This window comes from Vigna unguiculata, chromosome 8 (genome assembly GCF_004118075.2).
Source record: "Vigna unguiculata cultivar IT97K-499-35 chromosome 8, ASM411807v1, whole genome shotgun sequence".
NCBI classification, from domain to species: domain Eukaryota; kingdom Viridiplantae; phylum Streptophyta; class Magnoliopsida; order Fabales; family Fabaceae; genus Vigna; species Vigna unguiculata.
Window position 1 is genome coordinate 17,335,100 of NC_040286.1, and position 21,703 is coordinate 17,356,802.

Genomic DNA, 21,703 nt, shown 5'->3' on the forward strand with positions numbered 1-21,703 from the left:
TACCAAACTAAAACCACCACTACCACCCTACAACCACCACCACCACCAAACTAAAACCACCACTACCACCACCATCTCCATCACCACCAACACCACAACCACAATCACTACCATACTAAAACCATTGTTGCCACCACCAACACCATAACCATAATCATTACCACACTAAAACCATCGCCACCACCAATCAAACCCACAATCACCACCACCGCATTAAAACAACAACCACCCTACAACTACTAACATAATCACTCTCAGCAACCACCACCACCACTACCACCACACTAAAATCACATTCACCACCATTACACTAAACCCTCCAACAACAACACTCACGGTGGTAGGGTTTTAGTGTGATGGTTGTGAATGTGATTTTAGTGTGGTATGGGTGGTGGTGTGGTTGTATAGAGTGATTGTGTTGGTAGTTGTAGAGTGGTTGTGGTGGTGGTGGTGGTTGTAGGGTGATAGTGGTGATTTTAGTTTGGTGATGGTAATGATATTGAAGGTCATGAAATTGAATGTGAGACTAAATTGAACAAATTTAACTAAAATATGAACTTATTTAAACAAAGCACAACTGGTCATAATGTGAAGAGTGCCACGAAATTGAACATAATTTAGAAAATCAGGGACAAAATTTTACACGAAAAAAAAATGAACAAATTGAACAAACTGGACCATAACATTCAAAATAGTATTTAAACATTTTTAAAATTAATTTATTTTTGTTGAAGTATACATGATTAATGTTTTCTCCTTTGAAGTAGGTCGTTTTATTTAGTTTAATATTTTATAAATATATGATTTAAAATAATTTTGTTAATACGAGTAAATAGTATGTAATTTAGACAATAAATATAAAATTTTAAAATATTGAACCTAATTAATAATTTTTGTTCTTAGTAGTGCCTAAATTTTTAGTCACTTGTATGTTGTATAATTGAGAAATTGTTCGTAATGTTAATAGATCTTAAATTGTTTTAGTTTTGTAAGAGTAAATGTTTAAATAATTTAGTAGTATAGGGACTAAATTTTTTTTAATCATTTAAAATTATTTTAGTTGAAGTTAAAAATATATGTATGTTTGGTGCATCTGTTTTTGTTTTCGTTGTTGTAATTATATAGTTCTCACATTTGAATGAATTATATAGTTCTCACATTTGAGACTTATTATAAACGATTGAAGTATTAATTTGAATTAAAATTTAGATTGGAAAAAAAAATCATACTTTATTGATAAATATATATAAAGTCTAGTCTTAAATTTCATAGAATGTTGGTTTAAATTATTTAGTGTTGTTTTTCAGGTATATTGTGATGCGTTTTGTTTGTGACCACTTTTACTTTTGGAAAACAATGTGAAATATTGTTAATATGCTTTATACATGTTACTGAATTATGCAAAAATATTTTTCTGAAAGGTAAGTCTCACTCTTGATTTAAAAAAAAAAAAAGAAAAAGGTGAGAATACATTGTTGTGACCACTTTCACTTCCTTTACATTAGAAACCAATGTTAAAACTGTCTAAATTTTATCACATTTAAGACTATAGATATAACTTACATGTGTTAATGAATTATGCAAAATGTTTTGCAAGTTTTACCTTCAATTAAAGAGTGAGAATAAATATTGCATGTTCGTGACCAATTATACTCTAGGGACTAACCGAAATATTGTCCAAATTTTTTACTTAATTTAAGACGACAATGGATGTAATTTATACGCGTTAATGAATTATTAAAAAGATGATGACAATTTTATAGGTATGTATTTATCGACAAAGTTAGACAACACACGAGTATGAAAAACGAAATTGAGCTTATTGTAAGATTCCTTTTTTTCTATTTTACATTCTGTTTTAAGGAGGGTTGAGTCTAGCCTTTTCGAGGGTCTAAGATCAGTCTATTTTGGACCCCCAAGATCCCTCACAGTTAGGGATGTCAACGGGGCGGATAGAGTATGGGTAGTAGCTCCCTCGTACCCTATCCGTTGGATAAATATTCGCCCCGTACCCATACCCATATCCGTCGGGTATTCATTATGTGGGTATCCGTCTATTTTTTTCATATCCGCGGGTATCCACGGGTACTCGCGGGTATTTACAAAATTATTTAAAAAATAAATATTTAATCATAAATTCAAATAAAATAAAATAAAATACATCACTGTCATAAATTTTAAATAAATTTCAAACAAACTCAAGTCCATACAAATCCAAATAATTATAAAAATAAATATAAAATGACGATTCAAGACAATGAAAATTTTTTAATTAGTGTTTTGATCAACAAGTTCACTTTTTCCGATTGATTCCTGAAAAATAATCAAATAATAAACCCCCAAATGCCACATGTCAAGTATTCTTATTTTGATTTCATCACTTGACAACAAGCATACCATAAACGTCATTGTCTATATAGGGTTTGATGTATATGCCCAATTTCAAAGAAGGAAAAGAGAAGAATGTCAAGGGGTGTACTTGGAAGAAGACAGCGTACCAATATTTGAAGCCGAAAGAATGGAGAAAAAAAAAAAGATAAAATGTGCAGCTTAAAAAATATTAGATCAGAATATTTTTTACTAATATATATATATATATATATATATATATATATATATAAGGATATTTGTGTGAATTAACGTTTAGCGGGTACGGGTATCCACGGGTACGGATACTATGATACCTGTACCCGCCCCGTTAACATGCAGGTATCAAAAATACTCGTACCCGCGGGTAGCGGGTATCCATTTTTAATATCCATTTCCTATCCATTGCGGGTTTTATCCGCGGATATCCGCGGGTACGGATATTTTTGACATCCCTACTCACAGTCCCTCACTCTTCATTTTGTCTCATTTTACAGAAAACAGTCCCTCTCCCTCCTCCAACTCTTGAGCAGCAGCTCTACTAGGGCATCACTAGAGCGTTTCTCGGAGCTAGTCTAAAGTCCTCTCCAAGTAAGTAAAACGCTTAAGCTTTGTATTTGTCCCATTCCTTTTCTGCTTAATAGTGTTGGTCCAACTTGGGGTTGCTCTAATAGTTTTTTTTTCGTGTACCCCGAATACGTTACAACTTCTTAATCTATCATGGTGTTGTGTGAGCTGTTGTTAGGGCTCTCGTTTCCTTTAGCCCTTTTTATCTCAACTAAGGGAAGCTAGGGTTTCACTTTTTTTAAGTTGTTTTGCTTGTTCCTATTTCGTTTGTTTAAGTTTGATTAGTGTTTTGTGGAATATAAGTCAAGATCGGGTGTATTTTGTAAGACCCGGGAAAAATTAAATAGTTATTTAATTAATTATTTAATTAGGATGGGTAATGAGAACATTTAAAGCAACAAATGTGAGGAGCTATGATGTGGAAAAGTGCTAGCTCATGTGGTTGAGAGTACTTTATTGTGTATGAGGACTTGGGTTCGAGTCCTATGTGCGTCATTTGGATGTTATTAAATTATGTATTTTTTTATGTAATTATATATTGGATGCGTGGTGTGATGATAAACTCTTAGAATTGTAAGACTTATCATGAAATAAGGATTGGTTGAATGGTTTGGCCTTGGTTGGGTATGTGCATGAGTGTGGGTTCAAACCTTGGTGAGAACTAAATAATTTCTTTTTGCCAATTTTTCCTTTGGCATGAATGTGAAAGGGTTAGAAATCTAGCAGCCAATGGAGAGGTAACCTAAGGGTTGGAAAACAAAGGGGTAATTAAACATTGGACTAGCATTGGTGTAATTCTTAATTAAAATTCGTGTAAGGCACTAAAAGGGTAATAAGTGAGAGTGATTGTGAGAGAGAAGGTCATAAGGGGTAATAAGTGAGAGAGAAGGTCACCATAAGCAAGGGTTTTTTTTAGAGTCTTGGGGCTGATTGAGAGAAGTGGTGGGGCTGAAATCACCAAGGATTGGACTAGAAACAAAGGCTAAGAAGGTTTTGTGAGGGGATAGGTATACAGATTCGAATTTGGCAAGGAATCCAGGTAAGGGGAGTTGTTTTGTTGATATTTTAATACATGTACGTTCCACTGTATCGTAACTAATTGAAATCGCATGCTTCCACCTGTTTTCTGCACTATTCGATTGGGTTTCTGGGTTTTTCCTAGAAACCGCCTGGCGGTTTGATCCCTACCGCCAGGCGGCTCATCAAAGGTGAGCGTATGTTCTTGTTTTGGTTTGAGTCGCCTGGCAGCGATGAGTTCCTGCCCGGCGGCGCGACCTTGGCTGTGTCCTGTTTGATGGTTTTGATGCTAAATTGGGTGAATATAATGGACTGCTGAGTCTCCAATGTCCGTATAAAATTGTATAATGAATTATTGTCATAGACTTCTTGTTGGAATGTGTATGATCATATTGGGGTTTTGAATATGGGATTGTTGGGTTGATTAGGAAGTAACTGGAATTGAGGAATGCGATAATGGTAATATTGCTGAGATTAGGTGCTAAAAAAAAGGATGTAAATTTATGTGTGGTGGTTCTCGAGGAAGGAGAAAAGTAAGATAGGCTTGTGGAGAGTGCAGAAACGCATGCAGGTGGTCTGATACTGGTGTGCCGCCCGGCGGGGCTGTGCTGTCCGCCAGGCGATGATGTGTGGCAGCTCTGATTGGGTGTGATACTGGGGATTTCTGCGAGAGAGAGAGAGAGAGAGAGAGAGAGAGAGGAAGCCTTCAGGATTGAAAAGGTTGAGAAGTGGAAAGGAGAGGTAGCTTGAAAGGAGGCAGGGTAAAGGGATAGGAAGTGGATTAAGCTTATAGGTAGTGTAATGAGTGAGAGGAAATGCATTTGGAATGATTTGATGTTTAAATAAAATCTGAACATGTCGCTAAATTATTAGTGGATGTTGTGGGTCAATGATAGTAAAGAAGAGTTAGTTGAGAAGAATGGTAGAAAAGTGGGAACTGAGAATTTGCGTGAGATGGGCAAGAGGAGTGGGAAGATAGAGTGAAGGATGAAAGGATACACAAACTGTTGATTGAGTATATGGGGTGTATGGATGAGCATAATTGTGCAAAAGAGAGATATGGGAATGGGATCTGTTATTTGTGAATTAAGACATGATGGCATGACTTAAGAATAAATAAACCTCTAGTGGAAATGTGTGAATGATAATGTTGGGGCTATAGTGAAATTAAAATAGATTGGGAATTGGCAATAGATCAGGATTGAGTACTGAGACCCAAAGGGGAATTGGCCTTAGAGGAATTTGAATTGTAGAACCAACCAAATTGAGTGCCAAAACCAGCTGCAGAGTGCTTCTGGTATGGCGCCTGGCGGCCCACTGATAACCGCCAGGCGATAGACTTAGCGTGAGAGAATACTGCACCGTGGGGCGCCTGGCGGCACGATGTGCTCCGCCAGGCGGTGACGAGAAAATAGTAACTCTGGAATGACGCTGGCGCCGGGCGGTCAGTGGTTACCGCCAAGCGGTCTGGAACAGTTTCGCCTGGCGGCGTGTGGTTCGAGCCAGGCGGAAATGCTATTGTTCTTGCTTTCTTGGTGTGTTGCTTTTAATTAACGATGTTGCTTCACTTGGATCGGAAGATGATGTGCCATGAGCGGGTAGGTTCATGGATGGTGTTTGGCATGTGATGATACGAACGGGGAGGTTCATATCTAGTTACTCTTACGTGGGGATACGAGCGAGGTAGGTTCGTATGTTCCGTGCTCACGTTGAGAGATGCCACGTGCGGGGAGGTACGGGGGCTGGTGGATCACATGTGTTGGACTACGGGCGGACAGGTCCGTAGAGTAAGACTACGAGTGGGGAGGTTCGTAGAGGCAGGACCACGAGCGGGCAGGTTCGTGTGAGCATCATGTTCCCGAGTCCAAGGCTAACCAGTTGCGTGATTTGAAGGCTCTAAAGCCTTGGGGATTAAGGTCTTGGCCAAGAATTGTGTATAATGAATAAGATGGGTATATGATTTATCTTGTGTTTTATATGCTTGTTATTTTATTTTCTCAGCTCACCCTTTCTGTTTGTGTGTGGCGATGATCGTGTAATTCGTCACACGGGAGCAGATGTTGATACAGGTGGTGCTGAGGATGTTCAGATGGCGGAGTGAGGGCTAGCGTGGGATTAGAGCTAGGATTTTCTCTTACATGTATTACTTTATGTTTTTATTATAAACACGAACAATGGGAACTTGTAATACTGGACTAATTATGTTATAAGTTTTGGCGCGTGCTTCCACGAAATTAAATTTTCCCGCGTTGGGATTTTTATCGAGATGACTATTAATATAATTATTTCTTTTATTATTTATTTTTTTAAGTAATATTCCCTAGGGATGTTACATATTTCCAAGTTAGGGGTTCAAATATTTATGAAACTGTGATATTTGACGTTATTTCTTGTATTCGGGAAGCGTCGGGTGGTCGTTGGGCGAGTGATTGGTCGCTGGGCTACTGTGTCATTTTTCTAATATGTACAGTTTTAGTAAAATTGACTTTCCCGACTCATTAACCGTTGGATTGAGCTCAAATTTGGACATTTGGTTCATAACATGATATTTTGTGGTTTGACCGGTTGGATCGTCGATTAGATGTTTATAGCTTGAGAAATGTGTCACGCATTACTGTAGTGATTTTGGTTTTGTGAAAATAAATTTACTTAGGAATTTTGATGTAAGAATTATGGTTGTGGGTTGTGTGTTGTGCTTGATTGTATGGAATTGCAGGTACTTAAATGTTGGCACTCATTTATTTGGGATGAATACTATTTTGTGATATATGTATGTCATGGTATGCATTTATAAAGTATGAGATTAAATGAAATCTTGTTATGTTGAGTATGAAATGTAAAACATGACTTATTTGATTGATGGTGGTTTGACATGAGAATTGAATGCTTGATATGGCATATGGATTTTTTTGGTAAAAGAGTTTCAAGGGAAACTCTTGGTGATGGTGGTTAGTGTATACCTTGATATAGAAGATGTCTAGATAAAGGAAGGTATCCTGAACTCTAAAAATTATTCACGCTCACATAGAGTAGAATAATTTATGTGGTGAGAGTGGCAGGAGGTCCTAGTCTTGGGACATATTGGGCCCAAGACATTAGAGGATTAACCCTGTGTGTGGTTGGGTGATAACCCCTTGCGTCTAGACTCTACAGAGTTTAGAAACCAGCACAAGTGCATACTTCCTTTAGAATTCTATATCAAAAGTATGATCCAGATATTGAGTTAGAGAGTCCTTTAATTGTTTGCTTTCACATGTTTTGGGTGCTTATTGCTTTGCTTGTCTATAACCTGTTTTATAATCTACTTACTCAATAACATGTTAAATATTTTACTCTAGCTTACCCTTTCTCTTTGTGTTTGTTCTCTTCTTTGGCTTTTTCCTTTTGCGATGATCACCAAATCCTTGGTGGGAGCAGATGTGGAGACTCTTGGTGATCGTGATGTTGGCGGGGAGGCTGCGATGTAGTTAGGCTTCCTAGATCCTTTATTGCTCATTGTTGAGCATTTCTTCTTGTTATTGTTATCTTGTAGTTTCTTGCTCTTTGAGTAAATTTCCAATTTAATCTAATTTGTGTTTAGATTCTATTCAGGGCATTGTGTTGTGTCTTTGGGTTTCCATTCTAGTATAATGTGGGATAACTGAAAAAGGTTAATTCTAAATATACTTTATGTCGGTGTCCTATTTTATACTATAAACATGCGAAGTTCTATTTATTTGAATTATTCAACTAAATTGGGACGTTACACTTATGACTTCTTCCAATTTTATTGAAAAATAAAATAAAATTATATTAAGAGAACATTTTATTATCCATGCATTTATTGTCTAAATCATCTGGTCCTCTAGGATGACGGGTATAAGACTGTCTATTTGTTTATTATATTGTAAAGCTTAAGTGTGGACATGGATTGAATTTTTTTAATATCCAATTTAAATTTAATAAAATAAATTAGATTTATAATTTAAATTTAGTTGATATAGTTAAAATGGATATGGATTTTAATCCAGATTTACACTAGATTTGTATTATTTTAATCCAATTTAAATTAAATTAAAATTAGATTTAATTCATTTCGTCTATGAGATTAAATTTAATGAGATCGATCTAATATACATGACTATTAGGTTCATTAGATATGGGTTAGGCTTACTCAACTCGACGCTTCGACTTAGGCCAGCCCTCGACTTAGGTCGACTAGGCTTGACTTTAGGCCTTAGTTTGCTCAACTCGACCTTTAACGAGGGCGACTCGACCAAACTTTTCTTGGGGACAAGTTTGGTCGAATTTAGGTAGGGTCTAGTTCAATCAATTTTCAGCTAGATTTTGGTGGGGTCTAACTTGTCGGATTTTGGAAGGGGCTGACTCGACCAGATTTCACTAGGGCCGACTTCACCAGATTTTGGCAGGAGTCGACTCAGTCAAATTTTGACTTGGACCGGCGTGGTCTAATTTAGATGGGGTTGCCACAACCAAATTTTTCCTAGAGCCAACTTGCTCGAATTTCGGCCGAATGTCAACCATGGCTGACTCGCCCGAATTTTTGTCAAGGCTGACTCAATCAAATTTTAGCGAGTATCGGTCGAGGTCGACTTGGCCACATTATGGCCATGGTTGACTATGTTGAATTTCGACTATGTCTAATTTCAACCGAAGCCGACTTTGTCAAATTTCAATCGAGACTAACTTGTCCGAATTATAGTTGGAGTCAACTCGGCCGAATTTCGGCCGGGCCAACTTGATCAAATATCGGCTAGGGTCAACTTGGCGAAATTTCAGTTGGGATTTAGTCTGTTGACCTTCAGCCGGGGCCAAGTAAGCCGAAACTGACTCGATTGAATTTCAATTGGACTGAGTTGGCCGAATTTCGGCTGATGTTAAGTTACCTAAATTTTGACTAGAGCCAACTTAGCCAAATTTTGGTTGAGGCTAACTCAGGTAAATTTCGGAAAAGGATGAGTCAGGTTGATCTTTGGTCGGGTCCAACTCAAATGAATTTCCACCGAGGCCGACTCTGCCCACCTTTGGCTAGGGTCGACTTGGGCTGACCCTCTCTCAAGGTTGACTCGAACGGACCCTTGTTCAAGGATGACTCAGGGCGATCCTCGATCGAGGATGACTGATCGTGATAACTAGGGTCAATTTTTGGCTAAATTGACCCTCAGTTGGAACCTTAGAATGCACCTTGATTTTAGATTTTTAGAATTAAAAAAAAAAAAGTCAATCTAAATCCAATTGAATGGATTAAGATTTAGATTTCCAAAATCCAAAAAAATTATTCAATATAAAATGCAATTAAATGGATTAGATTTAAAATAAAAAAATATGGATATAGATTTGGGATAAATCCATTTAAATGGATTTAAAGATCTCAAAATTTGAACTTTGTGACCACCTTTGATTTTACGAACATGTCTTAGAAAAATATTAAACATGCCAAGTGAAGTTTGCAATTGAGAGATAAAAACAATATGAAAATCCATAGTAACTCTAAGTTTAATTTTTTAAAACATTTGTTTATTATTTGAAAAGTTAAATTTCAATGAAGATTTTATGTATTTCCTTCCCCTCAAGGTGTAGAAAAGTTCCGGTTACCAATTCTCCTTGATTGATGTTATAGTATAAGCATATCCATGAATATTTTGAAATTGTTCAATAAGTAGATGAATGTACAACATTCTAAATTAATCAATTCAGAAGTGAAAAATATTAATTTTGAATTACTTAATTTAAAAGTGAAAAAGAATAGATTATACATTTTAATTGCTGAATTTATAAAATCAAATTTGGGATTGTGCATTCAAAACATAACAATTATTTTTTAAGTTTGCAATTGTGCAATCTGCAAATTTTTTATATCACTCGATCCAGAGTTTTTTGGACAAAAATGCATGAAAAGAATGCATATTACATTTCTCACAATACGTGAATGTGCAAAAGGAAAATGAACACTTCTTATCTAGCGTAAACTAGACTTAAATCAGATCACGTTTGTTTTCACGCTTGTTTTAAATGAAAATTCACAATAGAAATTAAAAAAAAATAAATTATGTAGAGCTACTCTATTTAGGCTAATACGATACAAAAATTTTCAATTTAAATATAAAACTATCAAATTTATAGTACAACTTGAATTTACGAAAAAAAAAATTATTATTTTAATGATAATAAAAACCAATATAACCTCCAATCATTATATGCAAGGAAATTACACGATTTAAAAGTTGAAAATACTTTTTAAATCGTACAATTTGGAAACTAAATATAAAAATTATATAATTTTGAAGTTTTTTACTTCTTGAAAAAAATTTCGGAATTATACAATTAAAAAAACAATTATATAATTTGAAAACAAAAAATAAGTTTCAGTAATTCAGAACCCAAAACTGAATTCAGGATTAATAATCCAAAAGTATTTTTTTTTCTTTTAAAAACCTTCCAAATGGCATAATTCAAAAGATAAAGTAAAAGATAAAAAAGACTACCATAGTGTACAATCCAAAAGTAAATAATAACTAGTGACTCCAATGTCAAAAATAAATTTTAGAATATGCAATCCAAAAACTATTTTTTTCTTAACCATCTCAAACTTTCAAAACTCATTTTTAGCTGCCGAATTCAACAATCTAGAAGTTATTTTGGTTTCAAATTATGCAATCTAAAATATTTTTTTAAGAAAAAAATAACTTCTAAATGTTACAATCCGAAAGTATCATTTTAAGAAAAAAAAATGATTTCCAAAAATACAATCCATAAATCATTTTTAATTTCTGATAAAAAGAGCAAAATATTTTTTTTTATAGGATGCAGCACAAAAATATGAAGGTGCGGGAAGAATTTACCTATATTGTAACATCTCCATTTATTAACAATATAACCCGTCTCTCCTTTTACATGTCCTTTTGCAAATATTTCAGTGTATTAATTCTGTGCACCATATCACTTTAATATCAATCAATTTCCATTTCAATAGAAAATAATTTCTTCAAACAATTCATAACCATACTATGCCATATATAACCCATTTTTAATGTTTCCAATTTAACTCAAATTATTGAACTCTTAAGGCATTGTATAGAATATTAACTAGACTCGTTCTAGTTTTTTCGTTGTTAAATGAAAAATCGAGTTAATAACAATACTATAAGTTACTGAGCCTTGGGCCCTTGAGAGAACCGTTATGGAGTAGGTATGCCACATTTAGAAAGTAGTTTAAATTTTCTTTTAATATTTGAACATTTACATCAAATTCAATAAACTTTTAATATTTTGTATTTTCAACATAATATAGATTATTAAGAAAATTGGGGTGAATACTAAGTATATGAAGTATTGAGTAACTTCAAACACTTTCTTTCATGGAAACTATTTTAACTCATTATCTGTGTCTCGCGGAAGGAAAAAAAAATTGGGACACAATTAATATCTGAATTTCATAATGAGTAATTCCAACTCAACCCAATAGAATAAAAAAAGGGAGCATCCTTGATTTGCTTTATTGTATTTGATTTTCAAAGTTCTGTATCACATAATCTGATCATCAACTCAGAAACCATTCTTCGAGCAAAAGGTATATAACTGAGGCTATACCTGTAACAACGTGGAACTATTAAGAATCTACCTAAGAGTGAAAAACAAATATGTTATGGAAAGGAGTCCTATGTAAAATTCTTTTGTAGAAATGGTTTTCACTTTTCATATCACAAATTTATGTCAGGAAACAGCGCTGTTGAAAGCAAACTCACCAAATAAGGGCACCGATCTCAATTATGACAGCAACTATGGTCAGCACTTTGCTATGAATCTACAAAACATGAAAAATTAATTAATTTTCCATTCAACTAAGGGCATATTAGGGTATGTTTCATCGTCAAAACTTGTAGAAAAAGAACATAAAAAAATGTGATACAGGTTTTTTATAAATTAAAACTAGTTTATGCATAAGTTAAAGATCTAATTTTAGAGAAGTAAAAGGACAAAGATTTTACAAATTAGCTTATATATATATATATATATATATATATATTATAGTTTTGACTTATGCAAAAACTTATTTTATCTGTCTTCTGTTAAAGAGAAAATATATCTTAACAGATTGTAAGAAAGGCAGTAACAGGCCACAAATTTATTGAACAAATTGAGACAGCTTCCTTGATTACAGAAACAAGATTCATAGTGTACCAAGAATTGGTAAGCGTGTATTATCAGACTAGGTAAGTGAAAGGGGTGGAAAAGATTATTATTCAAATGTCCTCACTAAAATCACTTTCTAAGATTAGTAACTCAAGAGAGCATTAAAAAAATGTAATTAATTTGTATTCCAAACAATAGGTACTTGGTATATGAAGCTTGTAGCGATCAAAGAGTAGGGATTACCCAAAGAGCACAGATAAGTGCTATAACCACGCATCCGAGGTATATGGCTGTAGCAAAAACCCGAACAGGGTCAAACATCATTCCCAATTGCTGTGCAGGTCCAAGAAGAAAGCCTGTACTGTTACACACACAAACCGAAGTTAGAACGTTTCATGAACTAAATCATGTAAATTAAAAGAAAAATAAAAGTGAGTCAGCCTTGCATATTGCATAACAGCACAAATATTAAAAAATAATCGGAACTACATAATAAAAGTCTAGATTTCTCCATTAGCACCTATAAATATTTCATTGTATTTGGCATTTTTAGGCAAGGAAATTTGAGTTCTCTCTTCTACTTCTCACCTCTTCCTCTAACAAAGTGGTATCAAGTGCTAGGTCTGATCTCGAGGGTTGAGAGAAAAAAAGAGTTGAGAGATGACAAGCAATATTTCCTTGTCTTACAAAAGAAAATTAAAAAATTGTGTCTTCGCACGGTTTGACTTTCAAGGTGCTTGGGAGATTGTACAAAAAGGGCTATAAGATGGAGACTTTGTTGAAAACGAGGAAAAGGATCAACAAGCCCTTACTCTTATCCCTCACTGTTTGGATGACCACATGTTCGAGAAGGTTGCTTACACTACTACGTCAAAGGAAGCTTGGGAGATTTTGGAAAAAAATCCTCCAAGGCGTGAACAAAGTGAAGAAGATAAGGCTTCAATCACTAAGGAGTAACTTTGAAACTTTGAAGAAGAAGGAATCCAATTCAATTTCAGATTATTGCTTAGGAGTCAAGGGGATTGTTAATCAATTGAAAAAATATGGAGATAAAATAGAAGATGTTCATGTGATAGAAAAGATCTTCCATTCCTTGACTCTAAAGTTCAATTATGTGGTATGTGATTGAAGAGTCAAAAGTTCTTGACTCCATGAGTCTTGAAGAATTAGAAGGTTCTCCTACAAGCTCATGAAGATAGAATGAAGAGGAGACAAGAAGAGTCATTAAAGCAAGTTCTCAAAACTCAAGCTTCTTTGAAGAATAATGGAGGATTCAGGAATCAACAACGTGATAGACGAGGAAGAGGACATGGACATGGACAAGGAGGAAGAGGACATGCTCATACAAGGAGAAAGAGGAAATGGTAACTGTTAGAAATGGGCTTTAAGCCTAACTCAACCCCACAAAACCGGCTTCTAAGGTGAGGTTTGCACCTCACTTATGATTCAAACAATGAAGAAATAAACTATTCAATGTCAAGAGTCCATGGAAGAGCAAGAGGAAGAGGTTGTGGTTATTTTTAAAATGAAAGGAGGTATGAGAAATCTAAAGTTTAATGTTACAATTGCCATAAGCTTAGTCCTTTTTCTTGGAGAATGTTGTCTCAATGACATGAAGGAAAAAGCTAATCTTGTTAATGAAGAATGGTGTTAGCAATCACATTACAAGGAGACTTTCCTGGAGCTTACCGATAATGTGAATGGAAATGTGTCTTTTGGAGACTCATCGAAAGTTTGAATTGAAGTAAAAGGTACAATTCTAATCTCTTCTAAAGATGGAAGTCATAAGTTGATCAATGACATTTATTATGTGCTTAAATTGAAAAGCAATATTGAGTTTAGGCCAACTTCTTGAAAAAGGATATGAGATTCTCATGAAAGTAAATATTTGTGGCTTAAAGATCAAAATGAAAATTTGATTGTTAAGGTTTCTTATGTCAAGAAATAGAATGTTTATCTTGAATCTAAAAACTAATGAAGCAAAGTCTTTAAAGGTGAGTGTGCAAGATAAAGCATGGTGTTGGCATGGGAGGATGATGAGTCCATGACTCCTCAACATAGCTTAGAGGACCTTCCTAGGAGGATCACAAGGAGTATGACTAGAAGGGAGGCCTTTAATCCATCTTCTTTGTCTTTATTTTCCATTTCATTATGTTGACTTTCCTTAATTTGACTTATGCTGACTTGACTTTAGTTGACTTGATTTAAGTTGACATGTTGACCTTTTTGTTCGTTTTTTTTGTAGGTCAAGCTAATGCTATCTTGGAGAGGAGGAGAGCCTCATCCTTGGAGCCAAAACACACCTAGGCGCATATTGAGAAGCATTAGGAGCTGACCTTCTTTTCTAGAAGGTCAAGGGCGCATATGAGAGGCTAACCAAGATAGGGTTCTCTCTCTTTCAAGACACCTCCTTTTGACCTAGTTTCTAGAAGCTTAGTTTGTGTTTTTATGTGTACACCCTTTGGATTTGTATTATTGCTAAGAGACCCCTCACCCTCAACTATATAAGGGGCTTTTCAAAACTCTTGAAAGGGTTGAATATTTTGAGTGGATACACACATTATATTCGTCCATTGTGAGTGTTCTCCTTTAGGAGTGTTCTTCTCTTAAGCCTTATCTTGAGACTTGCACTCAAGTGGTGGCATCCCCACTTATCTTGGGTTGGTGAGCCTTTGTGCCCCCTTAAGTGGCATGCTTCCCTTGAGCTCCACATCCCCTCTTCATGTCTTCCATCTTTGTTCATCTTTCATTTCATTTTTGGTTACTTATATGCATGCTAGCTTTGGCCATTGATGCTTCTATTATCATCTTCATTTGTTTTCTTGTTTAAATGAACTCCTTTTCTCTTGAGCTCCTTGAAGTGCACCTTTACATCTAGATAACCTTAACTATCTTAATGTCTAGTAGGAATCTTCATGGAGCTTTCTTAATCACTTAACACCATATTCTGTAAAATGAAAAATGGGTCTTTATTAGGTTTTGACACTTAAACTTTGCAGCTGTTAAAAGTTTGGGAGAAAAAGAGATGGTGAAAGGGATGCCCACAATTAACAATCCTAATCAATTGTGTGAAGTGTGCCTTCTTGGAAAGCATGCGAGAAAGTGCTGTGAATGTAGTTTCCGTAAGAGCAACCAAGAGTCTTCAACTTGTACATGTCGATGTATATGCTCCAATTGATAAACCTTCTTTCCATAAGAACAAATATTGCTTACTCTTCATTGACGATTTTAGTAGAGAAACATGGGTGTACTTTCTCAAACAAAAGTCAACCTTTTGTTGCTTTCAAGAATTTCAAGGCTATAGTTGAAAAAGAGAATGACTTTGAAATCCAAGCTTTGAGATCGAGGAGAATTCGCTTCAAGGGACTTCAATAACTTTTGTACAACTTATGGAATTCGTCGTTCATTGACTGTTCCCATATCGTTACAGTAAAATGTAGTCAAAAGGAAAAACAAAACTATTCTGAAGTTGATTCCTATGCGGTTTGTTATTCTCACCATTCTTTATATTGCACACTCACCTTTAAAGACTTTTCTTCATTAGTTTTTATATTCAAGATAAACATTCTATTTTCTTGAGATAAGCACCTTAGTAATCAAATTTTCATTTTGATCTTTAAGCCACAAATATTTCTCTTTCATGAGGATCTCATCCTTTTTCAAGAAGTTGGCTTAAACTCAAAATATTGCTTTTCAATTTAGGGACATAACAAACATCATTAAGCTCATTAAGCTTAATGAGAAAAGACACACTTCCTTTCACATTCTCATTAAGCTCCACGAACATCTCCTTGTATACACGCATGTAACTGATAGCACTCCCACATGTTCTTAATGATGAATAGCTTCTTTCTTCATTGTTCGAAACGGTGTTACCATTTCCTCTTCCTCCCTTTGCATGAACATCTCCTCCTCCTCCTTGCCCACGTCCTTGTTCAATTGCTTAACAATCACCCTTACTCTTGAGCAATAATCCAAAATTGATTTAGATTCCTTCATCTTCAAAGCTTCGATGTCACTTCTTAGTGATTGAAGCCTTATCTTCTTCACTTTATCGATGCCTAGGAGGGATTTTTCCAAGATCTCCCAAGTTTCCTTCGACGTAGTAGCATAGGCAACCTTCTCAAACATATGGTCATCCAAAAATTTATGGATAAGGGTAAGGGCTTGTTGTTCCTTTTTCCTTAATTTTAACAAGTATCTATCTGATCTGGAGATAATCTATCTTCATATTGTGGCTCCTCATAGCCTTTTTGTATAATCTCCCAAGCACCATGAGAGGGAAGCAGAACTTTCATAAGACACCATTTTTCATTATTTTCTTTGTAAGACGGGGAAATTGGAAGGTAGTATAGTATACCCATTGTCTAGTCAATGTGAGATCTTGAATGAGAAGAAAATAACAAAGAATAAGAAAGAACATGCTTACATGTTAGAAGAAAAGGAGAATAAGAAAGAATCCAGTCTCACTGATAAAGGCAGAAACATGACAAGTGTCCAATGATGAGGACAAAAGAGGCAGAAAATGTTTTATGGGCAAGAAACGTAAATGACTTGATGCAGCTTATCTGTCTTCATATTATTTGGAAGTTGGGGACTGCTACATGCATGAAAATAATTAAAATTTGTGAATCATTCTATTGACATCAAGCTAGACCAGCCGACAACACCATCAACTCTGTTAAAGATACCATTATGTGTTGATGACAAATTATACTAGTTTAAATAAGAAAAAAGACAACACTAATGAAAACATGCAGGAAGAAGAGGGCCAAACAAGTAGGCCCAAAATGATTGGAAAGCAGATAACAAAATCATAATGTTTAGTACAAAGATAAGAGAAATACTAGGTTGTAGAATTGGCTGTTTGATTCTGTTAGTGCTGATGTAGTAATTTGTTAGATTGGTTAGAAGGTATTTTGCTAGAATGAGCACATGGCCTAGATTTGCTATATATTTTTGCAATTTCCTTTATTCAGAATACAAAATGATTCTCTATATATCCTTTACTAAGGAGGTATTTTTGTCCCGATTTAAGAGAATTCATTCCCCCGTCATATTGTATAGATTAGGGATCACATTTTATATTTCTTTAATTTTCTTTTGTTGTATTGTATCATTCAAAGTCTTATAAATAGGAGGGAATCATGTTTCCGCTTATAATACAATTCTTGTAAATCTTTCCATATGGTAGGAAAGCTAATATTCTCTTTCCCTTCCCTCCATTTTTCTTTTTGGTTGTTCTATGACCTCTTCACATGATTATCATCACAAACCACTGTCATTCCCTTTCTGGCGGTTTGCTTGATTATTGCCTAATTAAAACTCCAATGGAGTCCAGTGTCAAGCTTGAACATCATAGATATTAGCTTTGCAGCCAGTGTGGTAAATGAATTCCTCAATGCCCTTTGTGATAGTCATTGAGATGTTGTCATGTTTATCATTAGATATCAAGAATGCACCAAGTAGCACACTTTTATATGAAGATAAAAGTGACACCATGATTGTGTTGAAGTTGAAGTGTGAATTGGAGTCTTATTGTGTAAAAGTTATGAAGTTGAGCAACAAGTGATAAAGCCTACAAACCTATTTCTTAAAGTTTTGGATTTAAGATGGGCCAAGTTCTCTTGCATTGTTAGCTTGTGGCCTATTGGTGAAGATCTCTTTGGTGTTTCTCTTATGATTGACCAACAAGTGATATCAAAGTCAATGGTCTAATATGGAAGGAACTAATACTTGAAGGGGAGATTGTTGATGTTTAAGTATGAGTTGGAGTCTCACATCATGTAAAAATGAACAAGTTGAGCAACATATAAGTCAAAGACTCACAAACCTATTATCTTAAGATTTTGGGTTAAAGAGGTGGTGTCAACTTTTCTTTTTATTATATCATTTTATCCTTTAAAAATAGAGAATTGTGTTCTCCTAACACACAATTCTAGTAAGTCCTATAAACTCGAATGTTATTTTGGCTCTGGACATAGTTTAGGAGAAGTTAGTATTAGATCTCACATATCAACAAGGAGCAAATTAAATCTACCTTCCAACGGCTAACAGGTTGCCAAAGGTGAACAACACCGCAAACTTTATGGGTTTCACAAAAACAATCATTGACTGCAAAGTAGAAAGAAGAGAGTAAATCAACAAAGTATGTTTAAGTTAAGAAGACAATTTACTTGAGGTTTCGCAAATTTCAGATTTAATAGAGAACAAACTATCAATACTTTTACGCCATGTATTATACGTTACACAATATATGATATTCAAAAATCTTCAGAGATCAATACATTTATGTGAGCCAAGTTGCCGAGATTTCAAAAACAAAGAAAAGAAAGTTGCGTGAGTTTTAAATAATAGGTAAGTTACAGGAGAAGATTGAAATTACATCACTCTTTTCTATAAGAGGACCAAACACATTTAAGTTGATTGTCATCTTATGAGAAACATAAATATGGAGATATTGTTACAAGCTTTATCTACTCTAGTGAGCATTTGAAAGACTTATTCACTAAACCCCTTAACCTGTGTTCTATTTAAATGTACAGTTAGAGATCTATGTCGGCTTTCTTTTCTCTTTTAACATTTTCTAAAAATGTAAGGAACCTGAACCTAGAATAGTTGCTAAAATGATGTCTTTAAAAATGTTACTTTTAAATAAATGAATCTTTAAAAAGTAACTAAAGAAAATCAAAAACTTGAGCTGTAAAGCACCAAAAAGAGCACAAGCTAAGTGTTTTAATGAATGTATCAAAGAAAAGGTAAGAGTAACACCTATTGATGAAAAGCTAGCTGATAGAATATTGCCTGTGATGGTTTGAAAATATGAAGAGAAGACCAATAGAAAAACCTGTAAACGAGTTAACTGGAACTAAGAACGCCAGTAACTACAGATAAAGAAAGACAAAGGAAAACTGATACACCGGCTAGATCTAACTGGCCTTCTTGAAACTCAATTTTTGAAAAATCAACAAACACTGTTGAAACACGCATCCCTTTCTTTCTAGGTGTAAGCAAAAGCAGAAATCAAAATATTATAGGGCAGTAAGTATATAGACAATGCTAAAAACAACCTGAAGAAAGAAAACAAAAATAAGGGTATAACATTAATATATGCCAAAAAATAGGTTGGAGTGTATAGTTCATTATCTTGTCTTCCAATCATAGCTAATCATCTACATGATCGGAGAAGTTGCTCAATTTTTAGTTGTTTCCTAGGAATCTTGGTTACTGAGTGTTACTGGACTGTGCTTGCACTAGATGGTATACCTAGATTATATGTATCGATAAGAGCCGTAGGTTAACCTTTTTGCAATAACACTACGTCTAATTATTATTGAACAAATAGTTCTCTCTTTTCCACCCTTTCTGAATTTTTAACAATGACAAACATACTCAAATCTTTCCACCAAATGCATTTCAGTTATTTCATGCAACAAATTCTGCCAGTAGTACTTTATCCACCAAATTGACAAGCCCCAATCATGATTTCCCATTACATTGCAAGGTACAGCCCTCTTGAACACTCTTGCAAGATATGGCATCTTTTTGTGAACCCAAGATGAGAAATTAACTGACAACATAAAAATGTGGAGAAAAGCGCAACAGGAAAATAAAAGTATAAAACTACTCTTATGCTTACAGAAGAAATCTGATCTTAAACTTAGTCATTTGCCATCTGGTGAAGCACGGGACACAACTGATTCCTAATAAACACCATTAACTTGCCACATTGCAACACCAATGGCCCATATGTAGACAAAAGAACTTCATTCCATTACACTAAACATTTGCCACTAATCTAACTATTTTATTACTAATTATGAGGGATTGATTCAGGTTCTCTTTTTGTGTTCTAAATTTCTAGCCGAAATCTAAATGAAACACAGGATCACAAATATATCACAATCTTACTATAAATACAGAAGAAAGGGGAGACAAATGTCACTCACCAGTAGCATGCAGGCAACACCAGCAACAAAACAAGCGGCAAATCCATAAATTCTCTGTTTAGTAACAATCAAAAATTATAAAACATATAGCCGTTACTGTTACATAAATCTGAAACAGCAAGATTAAAGTAAAGAGTTTTGGCAGCACCTGTGTTGTTGAGAGGGAGCAGAGGCCACCTGAATCCTCACCCAACAAACTCTCTCCCTGCTCTTCATTACCTCCCGTTAATGACTGACCAATGTTCCACATTGTTTACAAGCAAAGGGTTTCTTGTTCACTGTTGGCACTGTACATATTAGATGCATAAATCAAATAAAGAAATTAAGATATCCCAGCAAGCAAGCATACATTGGGACTAATTTTTCAACCAGTAATTGTAAACAATTAAAATAAAAATCTAATATTTAATCTATTGTAGGCAATTCCTATAATTCTCAAACAATTTTAGAAAAATTTACTTTTAACTTATATATAAAAAAAAAATTCTCATAATTGTTTTTAGTTTACATTCCTAAAACTCACAACTAATCGTCAATTCACATTCAACTTGCGGTGCTTAATATAACTCACAGTATTTTCGATGTTATCTCCCTATGATCTTGAAAGGGGGAGAAGGAAAAAGGACATATAAAATTGGTTTCATCAATTACAAGACAAGGAATAAGAGAAAATCTTACATAGATTGGACTCAAGAGATTCTTTGTTACTGAGAAATTTCAGTGTAGAAAGCAAAGCAACCGAAAATGTAGCGCATATTCCCCGATAATAACAGCGTCTGCACAAGTCATTGGGACTGAAAGAGGAAAGTTTGGAGGCATGAATGGAGTTGAAGGGTAATAAGCTCTAGATACGTTTGGCTGGCACTGGGCACCACGTATATTTTTCTATGTTTTTAATATAAAAACTATAGAGTGAAACTTGCTATGCGTGGATTTTAGTTTAATAAAATAATTAGGTTTTCGTTATACAATATTTTGTTTAATAACTTAAAATAATGAATTATATAATTAAAAAACTGTAATATCTTAATGAATATAGCATATTTTATAATTAATGTATAAAAGTTATTTATATATGAAATTGTTCGGATAGAAGAAAGAATAGTAGGGTAATTTAATTGTGTAATAATGATCAAACCGGTGAATAAGTAAAATTTTAATAATAAGAAATTATAAATTATTATAGCAATGAATCTAAATTATTATAAACTAAAATAAAATACACTCCAAATTCAATTATAATAATAAAAAATATTAGAAAGTACATGAATCACTTCTGTAGTGTAATTAAATTTAAATTGGGTAGAAAGTTATATTTGTTTGCATTATTAAACAAATCATCTATATGCTTTTAGCTAGTAAATAGTGTTTTTGAATGCATCAAGTTAAACTTGACTTGGGATTCGTACGATTTTAATTTAGTATAGAAGTTGATAATTGACATTATCATAAGAGCAGAACTTAGTTTCTAAGTTGTGATAATTGACGTTATAATGTTTTTATTTTGTTTATTTTTAACGTTTTATGTTATTTTAGGTTTTATTTAATAAAATTGGAAATGATAAGTATTTGTTTTATATTTTGCAGATTAGGATCAAATTTTTAAAGATTTGAAGAATATTTTCAAGATTATTGGATAAAAGGAAATCTTTGATGATTAAAGAATATTT

General features: G+C 34.2%; 1 protein-coding gene across 2 annotated transcripts; it reads right to left on the minus strand.

Moving 5' to 3' along the window:
• Positions 1-11,218: 11,218 nt before the first annotated feature.
• LOC114193709 (vesicle transport protein SFT2B) lies at positions 11,219-20,897 on the minus strand. 2 transcript variants are annotated; one of them, XM_028083610.1, is made up of 7 exons: positions 20,712-20,897; positions 20,182-20,311; positions 20,034-20,087; positions 18,125-18,198; positions 12,328-12,445; positions 11,697-11,755; positions 11,219-11,541 (listed from the first exon to the last, which is right to left on the minus strand). In XM_028083610.1, the coding sequence occupies exons 2-7, from the start codon at positions 20,281-20,283 to the stop codon at positions 11,463-11,465; spliced, it is 486 nt and encodes a 161-aa protein (XP_027939411.1). In that variant the 5' UTR covers positions 20,284-20,311; positions 20,712-20,897; the 3' UTR covers positions 11,219-11,462. The 2 variants fall into 2 exon arrangements, with proteins under 2 accessions (XP_027939411.1, XP_027939409.1); XM_028083608.1 differs by having other exon boundaries at positions 20,182-20,320.
• Between the last annotated feature and the right edge of the window lie 806 nt (positions 20,898-21,703).

Excerpts from the sequence above, each read along its gene's own strand:
- LOC114193709 (XM_028083610.1), bottom strand. The coding sequence starts at position 20,283 with ATGTGGAACATTGGTCAGTCATTAACGGGAGGTAATGAAGAGCAGGGA. Across the intron at positions 18,199-20,033 it reads GTGTTGCCTGCATGCTACTG|TCAATGATTGTTTTTGTGAA; the intron begins GTGAGTGACATT and ends TCTACTTTGCAG. Across the intron at positions 12,446-18,124 it reads AACCTGTTAGCCGTTGGAAG|TACAGGCTTTCTTCTTGGAC; the intron begins GTAGATTTAATT and ends TGTGTGTAACAG.